The sequence below is a fragment of the Artemia sp. Qi Xiang Cuo genome, chromosome 12 (assembly GCF_049724085.1).
Source record: "Artemia sp. Qi Xiang Cuo chromosome 12, ASM4972408v1, whole genome shotgun sequence".
Taxonomy (NCBI): domain Eukaryota; kingdom Metazoa; phylum Arthropoda; class Branchiopoda; order Anostraca; family Artemiidae; genus Artemia; species Artemia sp. Qi Xiang Cuo.
In genome coordinates, this window is record NC_142805.1 from 19,653,692 (window position 1) to 19,671,066 (window position 17,375).

The window sequence follows — 17,375 nt, forward strand, 5'->3', positions numbered from 1 at the left end:
CTCCTCTGCCCTCAGAAATGGGGGAATGAAGGGCCTCTTAGCCTTCCCCTTGAGGCAGATCCCATTTTCACGAAAGAAATTCAAAATGAACTTTGAAAAATTAAGAGAATGTAACTGTGACAAGGTAAAGCACAACACAACACTAGTGAAATATTCCAACTCTTGCATTTCAATGAAAGAAATTCAAAATGAACTATGAAAATCAAGAGAATGTATCTTTGACAAGGTAAAGCACAACAAAACAATACTTAAATATTCCAACTCTTGCACTTCACGAAAGAAATTCAAAATGAACTTCGAAAAATCAAGAGAATGAAACTGTGACAAGGTAAAGCACAACAAGTCAGTACTGAAATATTCCAACTCTTGCATTTCACGACAGAAATTCAAAATGAACTTTGAAAAATCATGAGAATGTAGCTGTGACAACGTAAACCACAACAAGACACTACTGAAATATTCAAATTCTTGCACTTCGCGAAAGAAATTCAAAATGAACTTTGAAAAATCAAGAGAATGTAACTGTGACAAGGTAAAGCACAACAACACACTACTGAAATATTCCAACTCTTGCATTTTACGACAGAAATTCAAAATGAACATCGAAAAATCAAGAGAATGTAACTGTGACAAGGTAAAGCACAACACGTCACTACTGAAATATTCCAACTCTTGCATTTTACGACGGAAATTCAAAATGAACTTCTAAAAATCAAGAGAATGTAACTGTGACAAGATAAAGCACGACATTGCACTACTGAAATATTCCAATTCTTGCATTTTATGACAGAAATTCAAAATAAACTTCAAAAAATCATGAGAATGTAGATCTGAAAAGGTAAAGACCAACAAGTCAACACTGAAATATTCCAAATGTTGCATTTCAACGAAAGAAATTCAAAATGAACTTTGAAAAATTAAGAGAATTTAACTGTGACAAGGTAAAGCACAACAAAACACTACTAAAATATTCCAACTCTTGCATTTCAATGTTAGAAATTCAAAATGAACTATGAAAATCAACAGAATGTAACTGTGACATGGTAAAGCACAACAAAACACTACTGAAATATTCCAACTCTTTCATTTTACGAGAGAAATTCAAAATGAACTTCGAAAAATCAAGAGAATGTAACTGTGACAAGGTAAAGCACAACAAGTCACTACTGAAATATTCCAACTCTTGCATTTTACGACAGAAATTCAAAATGAATTTCAAAAAATCAAGAGAATGTAACTGTGACAAGGTAAAGCACTACAAGTCACTACTGAAATATTCCAACTCTTGCAATTCAACGAAAGAAATCCAAAATGAACTTTGAAAAATTAAGACAATGTAACTGTGACAAGGTAAAGCACAACAAAACACTACTGAAATATTCCATCTATTGCATTTCAATGAAGGAAATTCAAAATGAACTTTCTGATTATTTTTGGTTTTCCCTTCCAAAATTGACCCTCCCCTGCCCTCAGGAATGGGAGAACGGCGGGCTTCTGAGCCGTCCCCTTCAGGCAGACCCCGTTTATTTTGTATTCTGAGTATTTTTGGTTTTCCCTCTAAAATTGACCCCCCCCCTCCCCTGCCCTCAGAAATGGTGGAAGGAGGGGCCTCTGAGCCTTTCCCCTTGAGGCGGATCCCGTTTATTTTTGATTCTGAGTATTTTTGGTTTTCCCTCCAAAATTGACTTCCCCTCCCCCTGCCCTCAGAAATGGAGGAAGGAGGGGCCTCTGAGCCTTGCCCTTGAGGCAGATCCCCTTTATTTTCGATTCTGAGCATTTTTGGTTTTCCCTCCAAAATTGACCCCCCCCCCGCCCCTGCCCTCAGAAATTGGGGAACGATGGGCCTCTGAGCCTTGGCCTTGAGGCACATCCCATTTATTTTCGATTCTGAGCATTTTTGGTTTCCATCCAAAATTGACCCTCCACCCCTCCCCTGCCCTCAGAAATGGGGAAAGGAAGGGCCTCTGAGCCTTCCCCTTGAGGCAGATCCCGTTTATTTTCGATTCTGAGCATTTTTGGTTTTCCCTCCAAAATTGACCCGCCCCCCCCCCCCCCTCCTCTGCCCTCAGAAATGGGGGAATGAAGGCCCTCTTAGCCTTCCCCTTGAGGCAGATCCCATTTTCACGAAAGAAATTCAAAATGAACTTTGAAAAATTAAGAGAATGTAACTGTGACAAGGTAAAGCACAACACAACACTAGTGAAATATTCCAACTCTTGCATTTCAATGAAATAAATTCAAAATGAACTATGAAAATCAATACAATGTAACTGTGACAAGGTAAAGCACAACAAAACACTACTGAAATATTCTAACTCTTGCATTTCACGACAGAAATTCAAAATGAACTTCTAAAAATCAAGAGAATGTAACTGTGACAAGGTAAAGCACAAAAAGTCACTACTGAAATATTCCAACTAGTGCATTTCACGACAGAAATTCAAAATGAACTTCGAAAAATCTTGAGAATGTAGCTGTGAGAAGGCAATACACGACAAGGCACTACTGAAATATTCCAATTCCTGCACGGCGCGAAAGAAATTCAAAATGAACTTTGAAAAATTAAGAGAATGTAACTGTGACAAGGTAAAGGACAACAAAACACTACTGAAATATTCCAATTCTTGCACTTTACGAGAGAAATTCAAAATGATCTTCGAAAAATCAAGAGAATGTAACTGTGACAAGGTAAAGCACAACACGTCACTACTGAAATATTCCAACTCTTGCATTTTACGACAGAAATTCAAAATGAACTTCGAAAAATCAAGAGAATGTAACTGTGACAAGGTAAAGCACAACAAGTCACTACTGAAATATTCCAACTCTTGCATTTCACGACAGAAAATAAAAATGAACTTCTAAAAATCATGAGAATGTAGCTGTGACAAGGTAAAGCACAACAAGTCACTACTGAAATATTCCAACTCTTGCATTTCAACGAAAGAAATTCAATATGAACATTGAAAAATTAAGAGAATATAACTCTGACAAGGTAAAGCCCAACAAAACAATACTGAAATATTCCAACTCTTGCATTTCAATGAAGGAAATTCAAAATGAACTTTCTGAGTATTTTTGGTTTTTCCTTCAAAAATTGACCCTCCTCCCCTCCCCTGCCCACAGAAATGGGGGAACGAAGGGCCTCTGAGCCTTACCCTTGAGGCAGATCCCGTTTTTTTTCGATTCTGAGTATTTTTGGTTTTCCCTCCAAAATTGACTCCCCCTCTCCCCTGCCCTCAGAAATGGAGGAAGGAGGGGCCTCTGAGCCTTCCCCTTGATGCAGATCCCGTTTATTTTTGATTCTGAGTATTTTTGGTTTTCCCTCCAAAATTGACTCCCCCTCCCACCTGCCCTCAGAAATGGAGGAAGGAGGGGGCTCTGAGCCTTGCCCTTGAGGCATATCCACTTTCTTTTCAATTCTGCGCATTTTTGCTTTTCCCTCCAAAATTGACCCTCCCCCCTCCCCTGCCCTCAGAAATTGGGGAACGACGGGCCTCTGAGCCTTGGCCTGGAGGCAGATCCCATTTATTTTCGATTCTGTGCTTTTTTGGTTTTTCCTCCAAAATTGACCCTCCCCCCCCCCTCCCCTGCCCTCAGAAATGGGGGAAGAAAGGGCCTCTGAGCCTTGCCCTTGAGGCAGATCCCGTTTATTTTTGATTCTGAGTATTTTTGTTTTTCCCTCCAAAATTGACCCGCCCCCTCCCCCTCTCCTCTGCCCTCAGAAATGGGGGAATGAAGGGCCTCTGAGCCTTCCCCTTGAGGCAGATCCCATTTATTTTCGATTCTGAGTATTTTTGATTTTCCCTCCAAAATTGACACATCGGAGAGGTAAAGCTAGGTCAACTCACAATGTCATTCTATCGTCGTTAGTCATTTCCATAGACTGATGTTGTTTCAAATTTATAAAAAATTACCTGAGTTAACAACCCCTTCGGGGTTACCTTCGGGGTAACTGTTAATCAGTTTAATCCTTTTTTTTTTCCCCCCTTCATACAAACACTAATTAGAGTCATTCACACTCCTATTATTCAAAACATTAATTAATATCGTTCATAGTGTCCAATTTGCGAATTCCTTATCCCTTTTTGCAAAAATGTCAAATACTCACTCTCTTTGAAAAACTAAACCAGACTATACCCACCAAACCAAACTATACCCTACAAACCAGATTATACCCACCAAACAAGTCTTGCTATAGCAGGAAGGAACGTAAAGACCGCAAATCCATAGGTACATGCTCCGGAAAGGTGCCATGGAATGTAAAGGCCCAGAAACTTATAGTTGACCCAGAAACTTGTCTGCTTGGCCCAGAAACATGTCTGGTTGGCCTGGAAACTTGTCTGGTAGGTTTTGTATAATTCCTTGTGCAATTGAAATCAGCACTATCATTACTACTTATCACCAGTGTAAAATTTCCCCTGAAAAATCTACCCCCTGAAAACTTCTCTCTCCATGAAAAATAATCCCCGTGGAAATCCCAACAGCAGAAATCCCCCACCCGAAAAATATATGCATACTCCCCAGTAACAAATACCATACGTAAACAGTGGGCAAATTTCGTAACTTAAAGACCTTTCTCCTGGGAATATGGGAGGGTCATGATATCCCCATAGGCGTTGTTATTCGGCTTTTATACTATGCTGAACAAAATGAATATCTCAAAATTTTGATCAGAGAATTTTGAGAAAAAAGGGTTTCCAAGTTGCCCTTGATCTGTTGGTCACTTAAAAAGGCACTAAATCTTGCAATTTCCGTTCGGAAAAGCCCTCTAACGATTTTCTTGGACCCTTGGGTCAACACGATCACACCTGGGAAAAAAAAACAAAAAAAACAAATAAACACGCATCCGTGATCTTTCTTCTGACCCAAAATACAAAATTCCACATTTTTTCAGATAAGCGCTTGAAACCTCTACACTGGGGTTCTCTGATATGCTGAAACTGATGGTGTAGTTTTCAATAAGGTTCTATGACTATTAAGGGGTTTTTCTCCCTTTTTTTCAAAAATCAGGTAAATTTTCTCAGGCTTGTAAACTTTTATAGGTAAGATTAAAATTAGTGAAACTTACATATTTGAAATCAGAATAAAACTCAAATTCATTTTGTGTATCTATTGGTTTCAAAATTCAGTTTTTTAAGAGTCTGGTTATTATTGAGCCGGATCGCTTCTTATTTACAGTTCGTTACCACGAATTTTTTGATGGATGGCCATTCCAAATCTCGCTTTGGAGAGTAGAAAGTAAATGACAAAATCCTACTTTTTTTTATGGGCATAGATGGAGAAGTTAGGTGTGTGCACTCGGAATGAAGGAGGGCAAATAGTTGATTATGTTTCACCTTATTTTTATAGGTATGGATGGAAAGGCCGGATATAGGCAATGGATACGGAGGATGGCAAGTAATAGACGCGACCCCACAAGAAAGGTCTGATGATAACAACATGTTTTGCTGTGGACCAGCATCAGTTGCTGCTATAAGAAAAGGAGAAGTTTTGAAGCCATATGATGGGGAATTTGTTTTTGCGATGGCTAATGCTGATCAGGTGTTTTGGAGATATAATGAAAATGATACCAAAATGAAGCTGCTTGGTCAGGACATTGACAAGTAAGACAATAAAAATGAATTAAGCTTTTCGTGACCATGATTCTAAAGCTATGTTAGAAACACTAGAAAAAGTCATAAAATACTTGTGTTTAATGGAGGAAAAAGCTGTTTTTAATTCTTGCTGTTCCACATAATAAAAATACCTCTAAATATGTCTCTTTCATGGCTAAAATTGGTGTTTGAGGTTCTCAATCAAAGTTATTCTCAAACCTTTTGTTGTTATCAAACAGTTCGTGGTAACGAACTGTAAGTAAGGAGCGACCCGGCTCAATGGTAACAGAAACTCTAAAAAACGGAATTTTGATACCAATAGATACATCAAAAGAATCACATTTTAATGATGATTTCAAATATATAAGTTTCATCAAGTTTAGTCTTACCCATAAAAAATTAAGCGCCTGAAAAGATTTAGCTGATTTTCAAAAAAAGGGAGAAAGACCCCCTAAAAGTTATAGAACCTTAATGAAAACCACACCATCATGTTCAGCGTATCAGAGAACCTTATTGTAGAGGTTTCAAGCTCCTATCTACAAAAATGTGGAATTTTCCATTTTTTGCCAGAAGAAAGATCACGGATGCGTGTTTAGGCTATTTGTGTTTTTTTTCCCCAGGGGTGATCGTATCGACCTAGTGATCCTAGAATATCTTAGGAGGGCTCATTGGAACGGAAATTTAAAGCTCTAGTGCCATTTTCAAGTGACCAAAAAATGGAGGGCAACTAGGCCCCCTCCCACACTCATTTTTTTCCCAAAGTCACCCGATCAAAATTTTGAGATAGCCATTTTGTTCAGCATGGTCGAAAATATTATAACTATGTCTGTTAGGATGACTTAATCCCTCGAAGCCCCCAGGGTGAGGGCTGAAAGTTATGAACTTTACCCAATGTGAACATATAGGCTAGTATTGGTTATTGGGAAGTATACAGACGTTTTCAGGGGGAATTTTTTCTGGTAGCGGGGGGTGGGGGCGGGTCGGGGGTTATATGGGAGGGTCTTTTCATGAAGGAAGTTTTCATGGGGGAAGGGACATTGCTATGAAGGGGGCGCCGGATTTCCCATCATTATTTTTAAAAAAATCAGAAATTAAATATAAAAAACAAGTTTTTCAACTGAAAGTAAGGAGCAACATCAAAACTTAAAACGAACAAAAAAATATTAGCTATATGATTGGGTTCACCTTCTAGTCAATGCTTCGCTCTTTAAGCCAAAGATTGTTTAGTACTTTCATAAGAGCTATTTATTCTAATTAACGGCCTTAGTGATTAAGGGGTCATTTTTAAAGAATTGGAACAAAATTCGAACTTTAGCTTAAAGAGGAACGTATTGACTAGGGGGCAAACCCCCTAATATTTGTATTAAAAATATATAAATATAGAAGTTGGATTCGTAAGTTAATTCGTAAGTTACGTATATTTATTACTCATAAGAACGTTCGTAAATAAATTTCAAAAAGTTTCGAGAAAGTCATTTAACCCAATGCAAGTAAAATTAACATACAAACTTTGTTTTAATTATTCATGTACGATGAGCCAAAATCCAAAACTGTATTAATTAAAAAACATTCACAAAGGAAATATAAAAAAACAATTTTTTTTTAACTGAAAGTAAGGAACGACGTTAAAAATTAAAATGAATAGAAATTATTCCGTATATGAAAGGGACTGTCCCCTCCTCAACACCTCGCTCTTTACGCTAAAGTTTGACTTTCTCACAACTCAATTTTTTTTTAAACGATAAAATTTTGTTTTAATTGCAAATTTTTTAATTAACTTTAACGAAATTCACACCATCAGATTCAGCTTATCAACGAACATTATTAAAGAAGCTTCAAACTCCTATCTGCAAAAATGTGGAATTTTGCATTTTTAATTAACTTTAACGAAAATTACACCATCACATTCAGCTTATCAGAGAACCCTATTAAAGAAGTTTTGCGCTCCTATCTGCAAAAAGGTGGAAATTTGCATTTTTTGCTCGAAGAAAGATCACGATGCGTGCCCTCCAAAAAATGGAGGGCAACTAGGCTCCCTGCCACGCTCATTTTTCTCTCAAAGTCACCCAATTAAAATTTTGAGATAGCCATTTTGTTCAGCATAGTCGAAAATCTAATAAATATATCTTTTAGGATGACTTAATCCCCAACAGTTCCCAGGGGAAGGGCTGTAAGTTATAAACTTGGCCCTTTGCTTAAATATAGTATTGGTTTTTGGGACGTACCCCTCCATTGTCAGGAAGTCTTTTTTTTTGGTGGTCGGGCGCGGGCCGGCCGCCAGGGGTGAAGCGGGAAAAAATGTTCAGAGAAGATGGTTTCTTGGGGTAAAAGACATTTTTATGAAGGGGGTGGCGGATTTCAAAGCATTATTTGAAAAACGATCAGAAATTAAATTAAAAAAAAACAAGTTTTTTCAACTGAAAGTGAGAAGCAACATTAGAACTTAAAACGAAAAGAAATTATTACGTATATGAGGGGGGTCTCCCCCAAGTCAATACGACGCTCTTTAAGCTACAGTTTTTTTAGTGCTTTCAAAAGAGCTATCTATTCTAATTAAACGGCCTTTGTGATTCAGGGGTTTGTGAATTAAATTTTTTTTTAACTTTTAACGTAAAGAGCGTGGTATTGACTAAGGGGAGAACCCCATCATATACGTAATAACATATACATAATAAAAAAAAAAAAACAAAAAAAAAAAAAACAAGCGATACGGCTCAATAGTAATCGAAACTTTTAAAAACGAAATTTTGATGTCAATAAATTTATCAAAAGAATGGGCTTATAATACTGATTCTAAATATATAAACTTTATTAAGTTTAGTATTACTCATCAAAGGCTAAGAGCTTGATAAAATTTACGTGATTTTTTAAAGAGGGAGGAAACATCCCCTACAAGTGAAAGAATTTTAATGAAAATCCCACCGTCAGATTCAGCGTATCAGAAAACCCTATTACATAGGTTTCAAGCTCATATCTGCAAAAATCTGCATCTATATGTGCAACGTATTTTTTGCCAGAAGAAAAATATACGAATATAGAAGTTCCTTACTTAAGTTAATTTGTAAATTACGTCAGAACCAAATTTAGAGACAGCCATTTAGTAAAAGAAGAGTAAAATTTTTATGCAAATTTTGCTTACTTATTCAATGACGGTGAGCCAAAATAAAAGCTGCATTAACTAAAAAACGATCAGAAATTAAATAAAAAAAACAAGTTTTTTAAACTGAAAGTAAGGAGCGACATTAAAACTTAAAACGAACAGAAATTATTCCGTATATGAAAGCGCCTGTCCCTTGCTCAACACCTCGCTCTTTACGCTAAAATTTGACTCTGTCTCACGAATTTATTTTTTAAAACAATACAAAACTTTAGCGTAAAGAGCGAAGCGTTGAGGAGGGGACAGCCCATTTCATATACGGTATAATTTCTGTTTGTTTTAAGTTTTAATGTCGCTCCTTACTTTCAGTTTAAAAAACTTGTTTTTTTTATTTAATGAACTGTAAAGAACGAGCCCCATTTCGTAAACAAACAGAAAGAAAAGATTTTTCCAGAGTTTCGCTTTCTTGGCTAAAATTGATGTTCGAAGTTCTCATTCAAAGTTCTCATTCATTCTTATACCTTTTTTTGTTATAAACTGTAAAGAACGAGCCCCATTTGGTAAACAAACAGAAAGAAAATAATTTTCCAGACTCTCTCTTTCTTGGCTAAAATTGGTGTTTGTGGTTCTCATTCAAAGTTATTCTCAAACCTTTTGTGATAATGAGCTGTAAAGAATGAGCCCCGTTTGTTAAACAAACAGAAAGAAAAGATTCATCCAGCCTTTTTTTTCTTGGCTAAGACCGTTGTTCGAGGTTCTCATTCAAAGTTATTCTCAAACTTTTTCTGGTAATGAACTGTAAAGAATAAGCCCCGTTTGGTAAACAAACAGAAAGAAAAGATTTTTCCAGACTTTCTCTTGCTAGGCTAAAATTTTAGTGTTCGAGGTTCTCATTCAAAGTTATTCTCAAACCTTTTGTGGTAATAAACTGTAAAGAACGAGTCCCATTTGGTAAACAAACAGAAAGAAAAGATTTTTCCATACTTTCTCTTTCTTGGCTAAAATTGATGTTCGAAGCTCTCATTCAAAGTTATTCTCAAACCTTTTGCGGTAATGAACTGTAAAGAATGAGGCCCAATTGGTAAACAAACAGCAAGAAAAGATTTTTCCAGACTTTCCGTTTCTTGGCTAAAATTGGTATTCGAGATTCTCAATCAAAGTTATTCTCACAACTTTTGTGGCAATGAACTGTAAAGATTGAGCTCCATTTGATAAACAAAGAGAAAGAAAAGATTTTTCGGACTTTCCATTTCTTGGCTAAAACTGGTGTTCGAGGTTCTCATTCAAAGTTATTCTCAAAATTTTTGTGGTAGTGAGCTGTAAAGAACGAGCTCAGTTTGGTAAAACAAACAGAAGGAAAAGATTTTTCTAGGCTTTCTTTTTCTTGGCTAAAATTGGTGTTCGAGATTCTCATTCAAAGTTCTTCTCAAACCTTTTGTGGTAATGAAGTGCAAAAAACGAGCCTCGTGTGGTAAAGAAACAGAAAGAAAAGATTTTCCCAGATTTTCTCTTTCTTTACTAAGATTGTTGTTCGAGGTTCTGATTCAAAATTATTCTCAAACCTTTTGTGGTAATGAGCTGAAAAGAATGAGCCCCGTTTGGTAAACAAACAGAAAGAAAATATTTTTCCAGACTTTCTCTTTCTTGGCTAAAATTGGTGTTTGAGGTTCTCATTCAAAGTTATTCTCAGACCTTTTGTGGTAGTGAACTGTAAAGAACGAGCCCCGTTTGGTAAACAAACAGAAAGAAAAGATTTTTCCATACTTTCTCTTTCTTGGCTAAAATTGATGTTCGAAGCTCTCATTCAAAGTTATTCTCAAACCTTTTGCGGTAATGAACTGTAAAGAATGAGGCCCAATTGGTAAACAAACAGCAAGAAAAGATTTTTCCAGACTTTCCGTTTCTTGGCTAAAATTGGTATTCGAGATTCTCAATCAAAGTTATTCTCACAACTTTTGTGGCAATGAACTGTAAAGATTGAGCTCCATTTGATAAACAAAGAGAAAGAAAAGATTTTTCGGACTTTCCATTTCTTGGCTAAAACTGGTGTTCGAGGTTCTCATTCAAAGTTATTCTCAAAATTTTTGTGGTAGTGAGCTGTAAAGATCGAGCTCAGTTTGGTAAAACAAACAGAAAGAAAAGATTTTTCTAGGCTTTCTTTTTCTTGGCTAAAATTGGTGTTCGAGATTCTCATTCAAAGTTCTTCTCAAACCTTTTGTGGTAATGAAGTGCAAAAAACGAGCCTCGTGTGGTAAAGAAACAGAAAGAAAAGATTTTCCCAGATTTTCTCTTTCTTTACTAAGATTGTTGTTCGAGGTTCTGATTCAAAATTATTCTCAAACCTTTTGTGGTAATTAACTGTAAAGAATGAGCCCTGTTTGGTAAACAAACAGAAAGAAAAGATTTTTCCATACTTTCCCTTTCTTGGCTAAGATTGTTGTTCGAGGTTCTCGTTCAAAATTATTCTCAAACCTTTTGTGGTAATTAACTGTAAAGAATGAGCCCTGTTTGGTAAACAAACAGAAAGAAAAGATTTTCCCAGACTTTCCCTTTCTTGGCTAAAGCTGGTGTTCAAAGTTCTCATTCAAAGTTATCCTCAAACTTTTTGTGGTAGTGAGCTGTAAAGAACGAGCCGGGTGTGGTAAACAAACAGAAAGAAAAGATTTTTCTAGGCTTTCTCTTTCTTGGCTAAAATTGGTGTTCGAGGTTCTCATTCAAAGTTATTCCCAAGCCTTTTGTGGTAGTGAAGTGTAAAGAACGAGCCTCGTTTGGTAAACAAACAGAAAGAAAGTATTTTTCCAGACTTTCTCTTTCTTGGCTACAATTGGTGTTCGAGGTTCTCATTCAAAATTATTCTCAAACCTTTTGTGATAGTGAACTGTAAAGAACGATCCCCGTTTGGTAAACAAACAGAAAGAAAAGATTTTTCCAGATTTTTTCTTTCTTTACTAAGATTGTTGTTTGAGGTTCTGATTCAAAATTATTCTCAAACCTTTTGCGGTAATGAACTGTAAAGAATGAGCCCCGTTTGGTAAACAAACAGAAAGAAAAGATTTTTCCAGACTTTCTCTTTCTTTACTAAGATTGTTGTTCGAGGTTCTGATTCAAAATTATTCTCAAACCTTTTGTGATAGTGAACTGTAAAGAACGATCCCCGTTTGGTAAACAAACAGAAAGAAAAGATTTTTCCAGATTTTTTCTTTCTTTACTAAGATTGTTGTTTGAGGTTCTGATTCAAAATTATTCTCAAACCTTTTGCGGTAATGAACTGTAAAGAATGAGCCCCGTTTGGTAAACAAACAGAAAGAAAAGATTTTTCCAGATTTTCTCTTTCTTTACTAAGATTGTTGTTCGAGGTTCTGATTCAAAATTATTCTCAAACCTTTTGCGGTAATGAACTGTAAAGAATGAGCCCCGTTTGGTAAACAAACAGAAAGAAAAGATTTTTCCAGACTTTCTCTTTCTTGGCTAAAATTGGTGTTTGAGGTTCTCATTCAAAGTTATTCTCAAACCTTTTGTGGGAGTGAACTGTAAAGAACGAGCACCGTTTGGTAAACAAGTAGAAAGAAAAGATTTTTCTAGGCTTTCTCTTTCTTGGCTAAAATTGGTGTTCGAGGTTCTCATTCAAAGTTATTCTCAAACCTTTTGTGGTAGTGAACTGTAAAGAACGAGCCTCGTTTGGTAAACAAACAGAAAGAAAAGATTTTTCCAGACTTTCTCTTTCTTTACTAAGATTGTTGTTCGAGGTTCTGATTCAAAATTATTCTCAAACCTTTTGCGGTAATGAACTGTAAAGAATGAGCCCCGTTTGGTAAACAAACAGAAAGAAAAGATTTTTCTAGGCTTTCTCTTTCTTGGCTAAAATTGGTGTTCGAGGTTCTCATTCAAAGTTATTCCCAAGCCTTTTGTGGTAGTGAAGTGTAAAGAACGAGCCTCGTTTGGTAAACAAACAGAAAGAAAGTATTTTTCCAGACTTTCACTTTCTTGGCTAAAATTGGTGTTCGAGGTTCTCATTCTAAGTTATTCTCAAACCTTTTGTGGTAGTGAAGTGTAAAGAACGAGCCTCGTTTGGTAAACAAACAGAAAGAAAAGATTTTTCCAGATTTTCTCTTTCTTTACTAAGATTGTTGTTTTAGGTTCTGATTCAAAATTATTCTCAAACCTTTTGTGGTAATGAACTGTAAAGAATGATCCCCGTTTGGTAAACAAACACAATGAAAAGATTTTTCCAGACTTTCTCTTTCTTGGCTAAAATTGGTGTTTGAGGTTCTCATTCAAAGTTATTCTCAAACCTTTTGTGGTAGTGAACTGTAAAGAACGAGCCCCGTTTGATAAATAAACAGAAAGAAAAGATTTTTCCAGACTTTCTCTTTCTTGGCTAAAATTGGTGTTCGAGGTTCTCATTCAAAGCGATTCTTAAACCTTTTGTGGTAACTAACTTAAAGAATGAGCTTCGTTTGGTAAACAAACAGACAGGAAAATTTTTTTTTTTAGTTTTAATCAGTCAATGACAAAACTCCCATAAAACTTTTATTCTGCAGCATAACACCTTTTGAGCTGTCATAGCCAAATTTATTCAACTCTCATCTTCTACAGACTAATTATAAAACCCATGTTTCAAGGTTTCAGGGATACTAGATGGGGGTGGGTTGTAATTTCCCCTCAGATTTTGGATTATATATGTTTCGTATTTTCATTGAAAAGTATTAAAAAAACAAGAATGAATGCTCTAAATTTTCAAATGTGTTTTCTGTGTCTTCATTAAAAAAATGGAGGAAAAGTCCTTGCCTCCCCCCTACATTTCTTGGATTGGTATTACTTTAGGGTTGCCAAAGAGCAAAGAAACGAAGTAGAGAGGGAGTACAAGTTCGTATGAGAAATCAATAACAAATACCATCTACCGCTATCCAGCAAGATCATGTTATTTCGGCTGTACTTATTCAAACAACGCTATTGCTTGTCAAAGTTCCATTTATTGACCACGTTTTAAATATATTACTTCCGATCAACTAGTCTGTATCTTATATCTTATTGGGCTTTCAATATAATATAGCGGGTTCTCTTATTTCCAAAGCAGGCTATAAATTTTTTTTTCATTATTCATTCATTCTGAAATAGATAAATGTCTAGAATTTTGAACTTTCGATATTAGAATTGTTTTATCGTTTCTTGAAGGCTAGATAATAATTTTCGTTTGCAAGCAATTGTTTGTCAGTAACAACTGAATACCTCAGATGTGTTTCTTGGTTTTCTCGTTTACTCCCAAAACTTTAATGTATTATTCAATTAGAAAAAAACAAGTCTTTTTAACTGAAAGTAAGGAGCGACATTAAAACTTAAAATGAACAGAAATTATTCCGTATATGAGCAAGGCTGTCCCCTCCTCAACGCCCCGCTCTTTACGCTGAAGTTTGTCTCTTTCTCACAACTCCACTTTTTATAACAATAAAAAAATTTAACGTAAAGAGCGGGACATTGAAGAGGAGACAGCCCCTTTCATATACGGAATAATTTCTGTTCATTTTAAGTTTTAATGTCGCTCCTTACTTTCTGTTAAAAAACGTGTGTTTTTTTTAATTTAATTTTTGAACGTTTTTGAATTAATGCAGGTTTTGAAGATTGCTCATCGTATATAAATAATCAAAACAAAATTTGAATCACTGATTAATATAGCCCTATTATTTGTAGGCAACATGGCAAATGTACACACATGTACACACATGTATACACATGTACAATATTGTTAAACCGAATAGTAAATAACAGACTAGTAAAACCTACTGGAGTACTAAAGACCGTTTAATAAGACTAATAAACTCTTTTAAAAGTTCTAAAAAAAACTTAAGCGTAAAGAGCGAGGTATTAAGGAGGGGATGACTCCCCTCATATGCTTAATAATTTCTGTTAGTTTTAAGTTTCAATTTTGCTCCTTACTTTCAGCTGAAAAAACTTCTTTTTTAAATTTAATTTCTGATTGTTTTTTTTTTTAAATAATGCTGGGAAATCTGGCTCACCCTCTATGGAAAATTCCTCCTCTATGAAAAATTTCTCCATGGAAAGATCCACCCACGTAACTTTCCCCCCTCCACCAGAAAAATCTCCCCGGAAAACGTCCATATACTTTCCAATAACCAATACTATATGTAAGCAATGGGCGAAGTTCATAACTTGCAGTCCTTCCCCCGGGACTGTGGGGGATTAAATTGTGGGAGGGGGACTAGCTGCCCTCCAACAATATTCATGGTCACTTGGCACTAGAAATTCTGATTTCCGATGAAATGAGCCCTCTCCCGATCTTCTTCGATTACTGGTTCAATACGATCACCCTGAAAAAATTTTCATCAAATGTCATTAAATGTTCTTAATTAAGATTGCTTGATGTTTTCTGTAATCCCCTCCCTCGATCCTTCCGCTCCACCAGAAAATATCTCCTTTGAAAACTTCCGTATTCTTCCCAATAACCAACACTATATGCAAAGATTGGGCAAAGTTAATAGCTTGTAGCCCTTTCCTCGGGGACTGTGGGGGATTAAGTCGTCCTCAAAAACATAGTTTTTAGATTTCTCGATTATGCGGAACAAAATGACTATCTCAAAATTTTTATCTGGTGACTATGGGGGAAAAATGGGTGTGAGAGGGGGCTTAGTTGCCCTCCACGTTTTTTAATGGCACTAAAACTTTTAATTTCCGTTCGAATGAACCCTCTCGCGACATTCTAGGACCACTGGGTCGATACGATCACCTCTGGGGAAAAAGTGAATAAACACGCATCCGTGATCTTTCCACAATCAGCATAAAAATCCAATTCTTTTGATGTGTCTATTGGTATCAAAATTCCGTTTTTAAGAGTTTTGGTTATTATTGAGCCGAGTCGCTTCTTACTTATAGTTTGTAACCACGAACTTTTTGATAAGAATAGTGAATTAAGATGCATTTATTTGGTTTATTCATTTAGTCTACTTGTTTATTTTATCTACATTAATTTATCATTTGTTTTTTTCTCTTTTTTTTTCTGGTTTTACGTGCTTGGTATTGAAGAGTATTTTTAAAAAGTATATTACTTGCCTTGTTTTTTTTTCTAGAATTGGTCAGAATATTAGCACAAAAGAAGTTGGGAGGTTTGAACGTCTAGATGTCACGCAGGAGTATAAGCCAGATGACGGTATGTATAATCTTAAGAATACGAGAAACTTACAAAAGTTAAAACTGGCACTGGTGCTGGAAAGAAAAATCACCAACACCTTTTACCATTTGACAACTCTGTTTGAGCCAAACGCCGGCATACTTTTCTTTTCAGATGGCTTAAAATGCAGGAGAGGGTAAAGAAAGCAAACTTCTGAAAGCTACTTCGCTCATCAAGATTCTCCCGAAACTAACCTAGACCTAGTTAGCCTGAGTAAATTTTGATTAAATGTAATTCTCGAAAATGAAAAAAATTCTGATCAATTATCACTTACAGGGGAATTCCCCCTTTAATCCTATTATATTCTGGACTAATCATTGCAAATATCCCTTTTTATTTGAAGTTCCGGCTAATTTTAGAGAAGTTACCTGGCACTATTATATATTTTCAATATCCTCATCCTATGATATAGCTGAAACAAAATATTTTAAAATTAATTCATAAATAAATTTTTAATTCAAGTAATTTCTTTACCCATTCTTTCCCTCCAGTAATAAATAAGGTGAAAATACGGTAATATTAAATTAATAAAAAATAAAATTTTGGTAAAAAAAAAATATTTTGATCATTGTATTTACTGTCATGATTAATAGTTTTACCCATTGGTTATACCTATTTTCACCCAAACGACCAAGCTAATTTTTTTCTAATTTTGTAACATTTTGTTATCTTATTATATTTGCCAGCTTTGTCAGCTAAGGTTTGCTAAGACTTGCCAGTTTTATATTTTTACAAGGTTTTACCCACCTTAATCAGCATTACTTATAAAAGTTAGTACTAAAAAAGGCTTGGTTGGCGGTATAGGCTGCGCCATAAATGGGATATGTAAAGAAATGAGATTTTAAGAAGTAAAAACAAAAGCTTCGGTTTCAGATTTATCTATTAGTATTTTTATCTTCTTAGATGTTTGGGCCACGAGGACCCCAATCTACAAGAGTAGATTGAAAAAAGGTATTTCAATCTTTGCCCAATTTCGGGCAAATTTGGTAAAGGTAAAAATACAGGTTTAATTATAAATTACAGGTAAAATTACCGGTAAAATTATAAATTACAGGTAAAAGGAAAAAAATGAAGACAAAAATAATGGTTTGATAACGGTAAAAATTTTGGTAAGAATAGTTAAGGATTTGGGCAAATCCAAGTTTTGCCCAAAAATGGGGCCTGAAAAAGGGACAAATGTTTGTTGCCGAACGGCTAGAAAATTATATCTGTAATTTCTATGACCAAGGGGACCCCAATGCGCAAGAAATTTAGGCTACAGATATACCCCACCCCCCAAAAAATGTAACCAAAAGATAGGCCGAAATTTTTTCTTCCATCATCGGATTGAAACTTTTATCTGTATTCTTAGGCAATTGGAAGCCCGGTAATCATAAAGTCGGAAACATAATTATTAATTTGTTAAAAAGGGCATTTCTTCCGATCGGCTTTAAAATTACATCCGTAATCTTTGTAAGTAGCGCTGACCCCTCCGTGCCAACTTTTTTCTAGCTTAGAG

The 17,375-nt window shown here is 35.6% G+C and overlaps 1 protein-coding gene across 1 annotated transcript in view; it reads left to right on the top strand.

Moving 5' to 3' along the window:
- LOC148945872 (annulin-like) overlaps positions 1 to 17,375 on the top strand; it is a 236,557-nt gene that overhangs the window by 114,918 nt on the left and 104,264 nt on the right. Inside the window, exons 7-8 of the mRNA XM_089098455.1 lie at positions 5,353 to 5,606; positions 15,777 to 15,856. Of these exons, the coding sequence (XP_088954581.1) occupies positions 5,353 to 5,606; positions 15,777 to 15,856 (334 nt within the window). The remainder of the gene's footprint in view (positions 1 to 5,352; positions 5,607 to 15,776; positions 15,857 to 17,375) is intronic.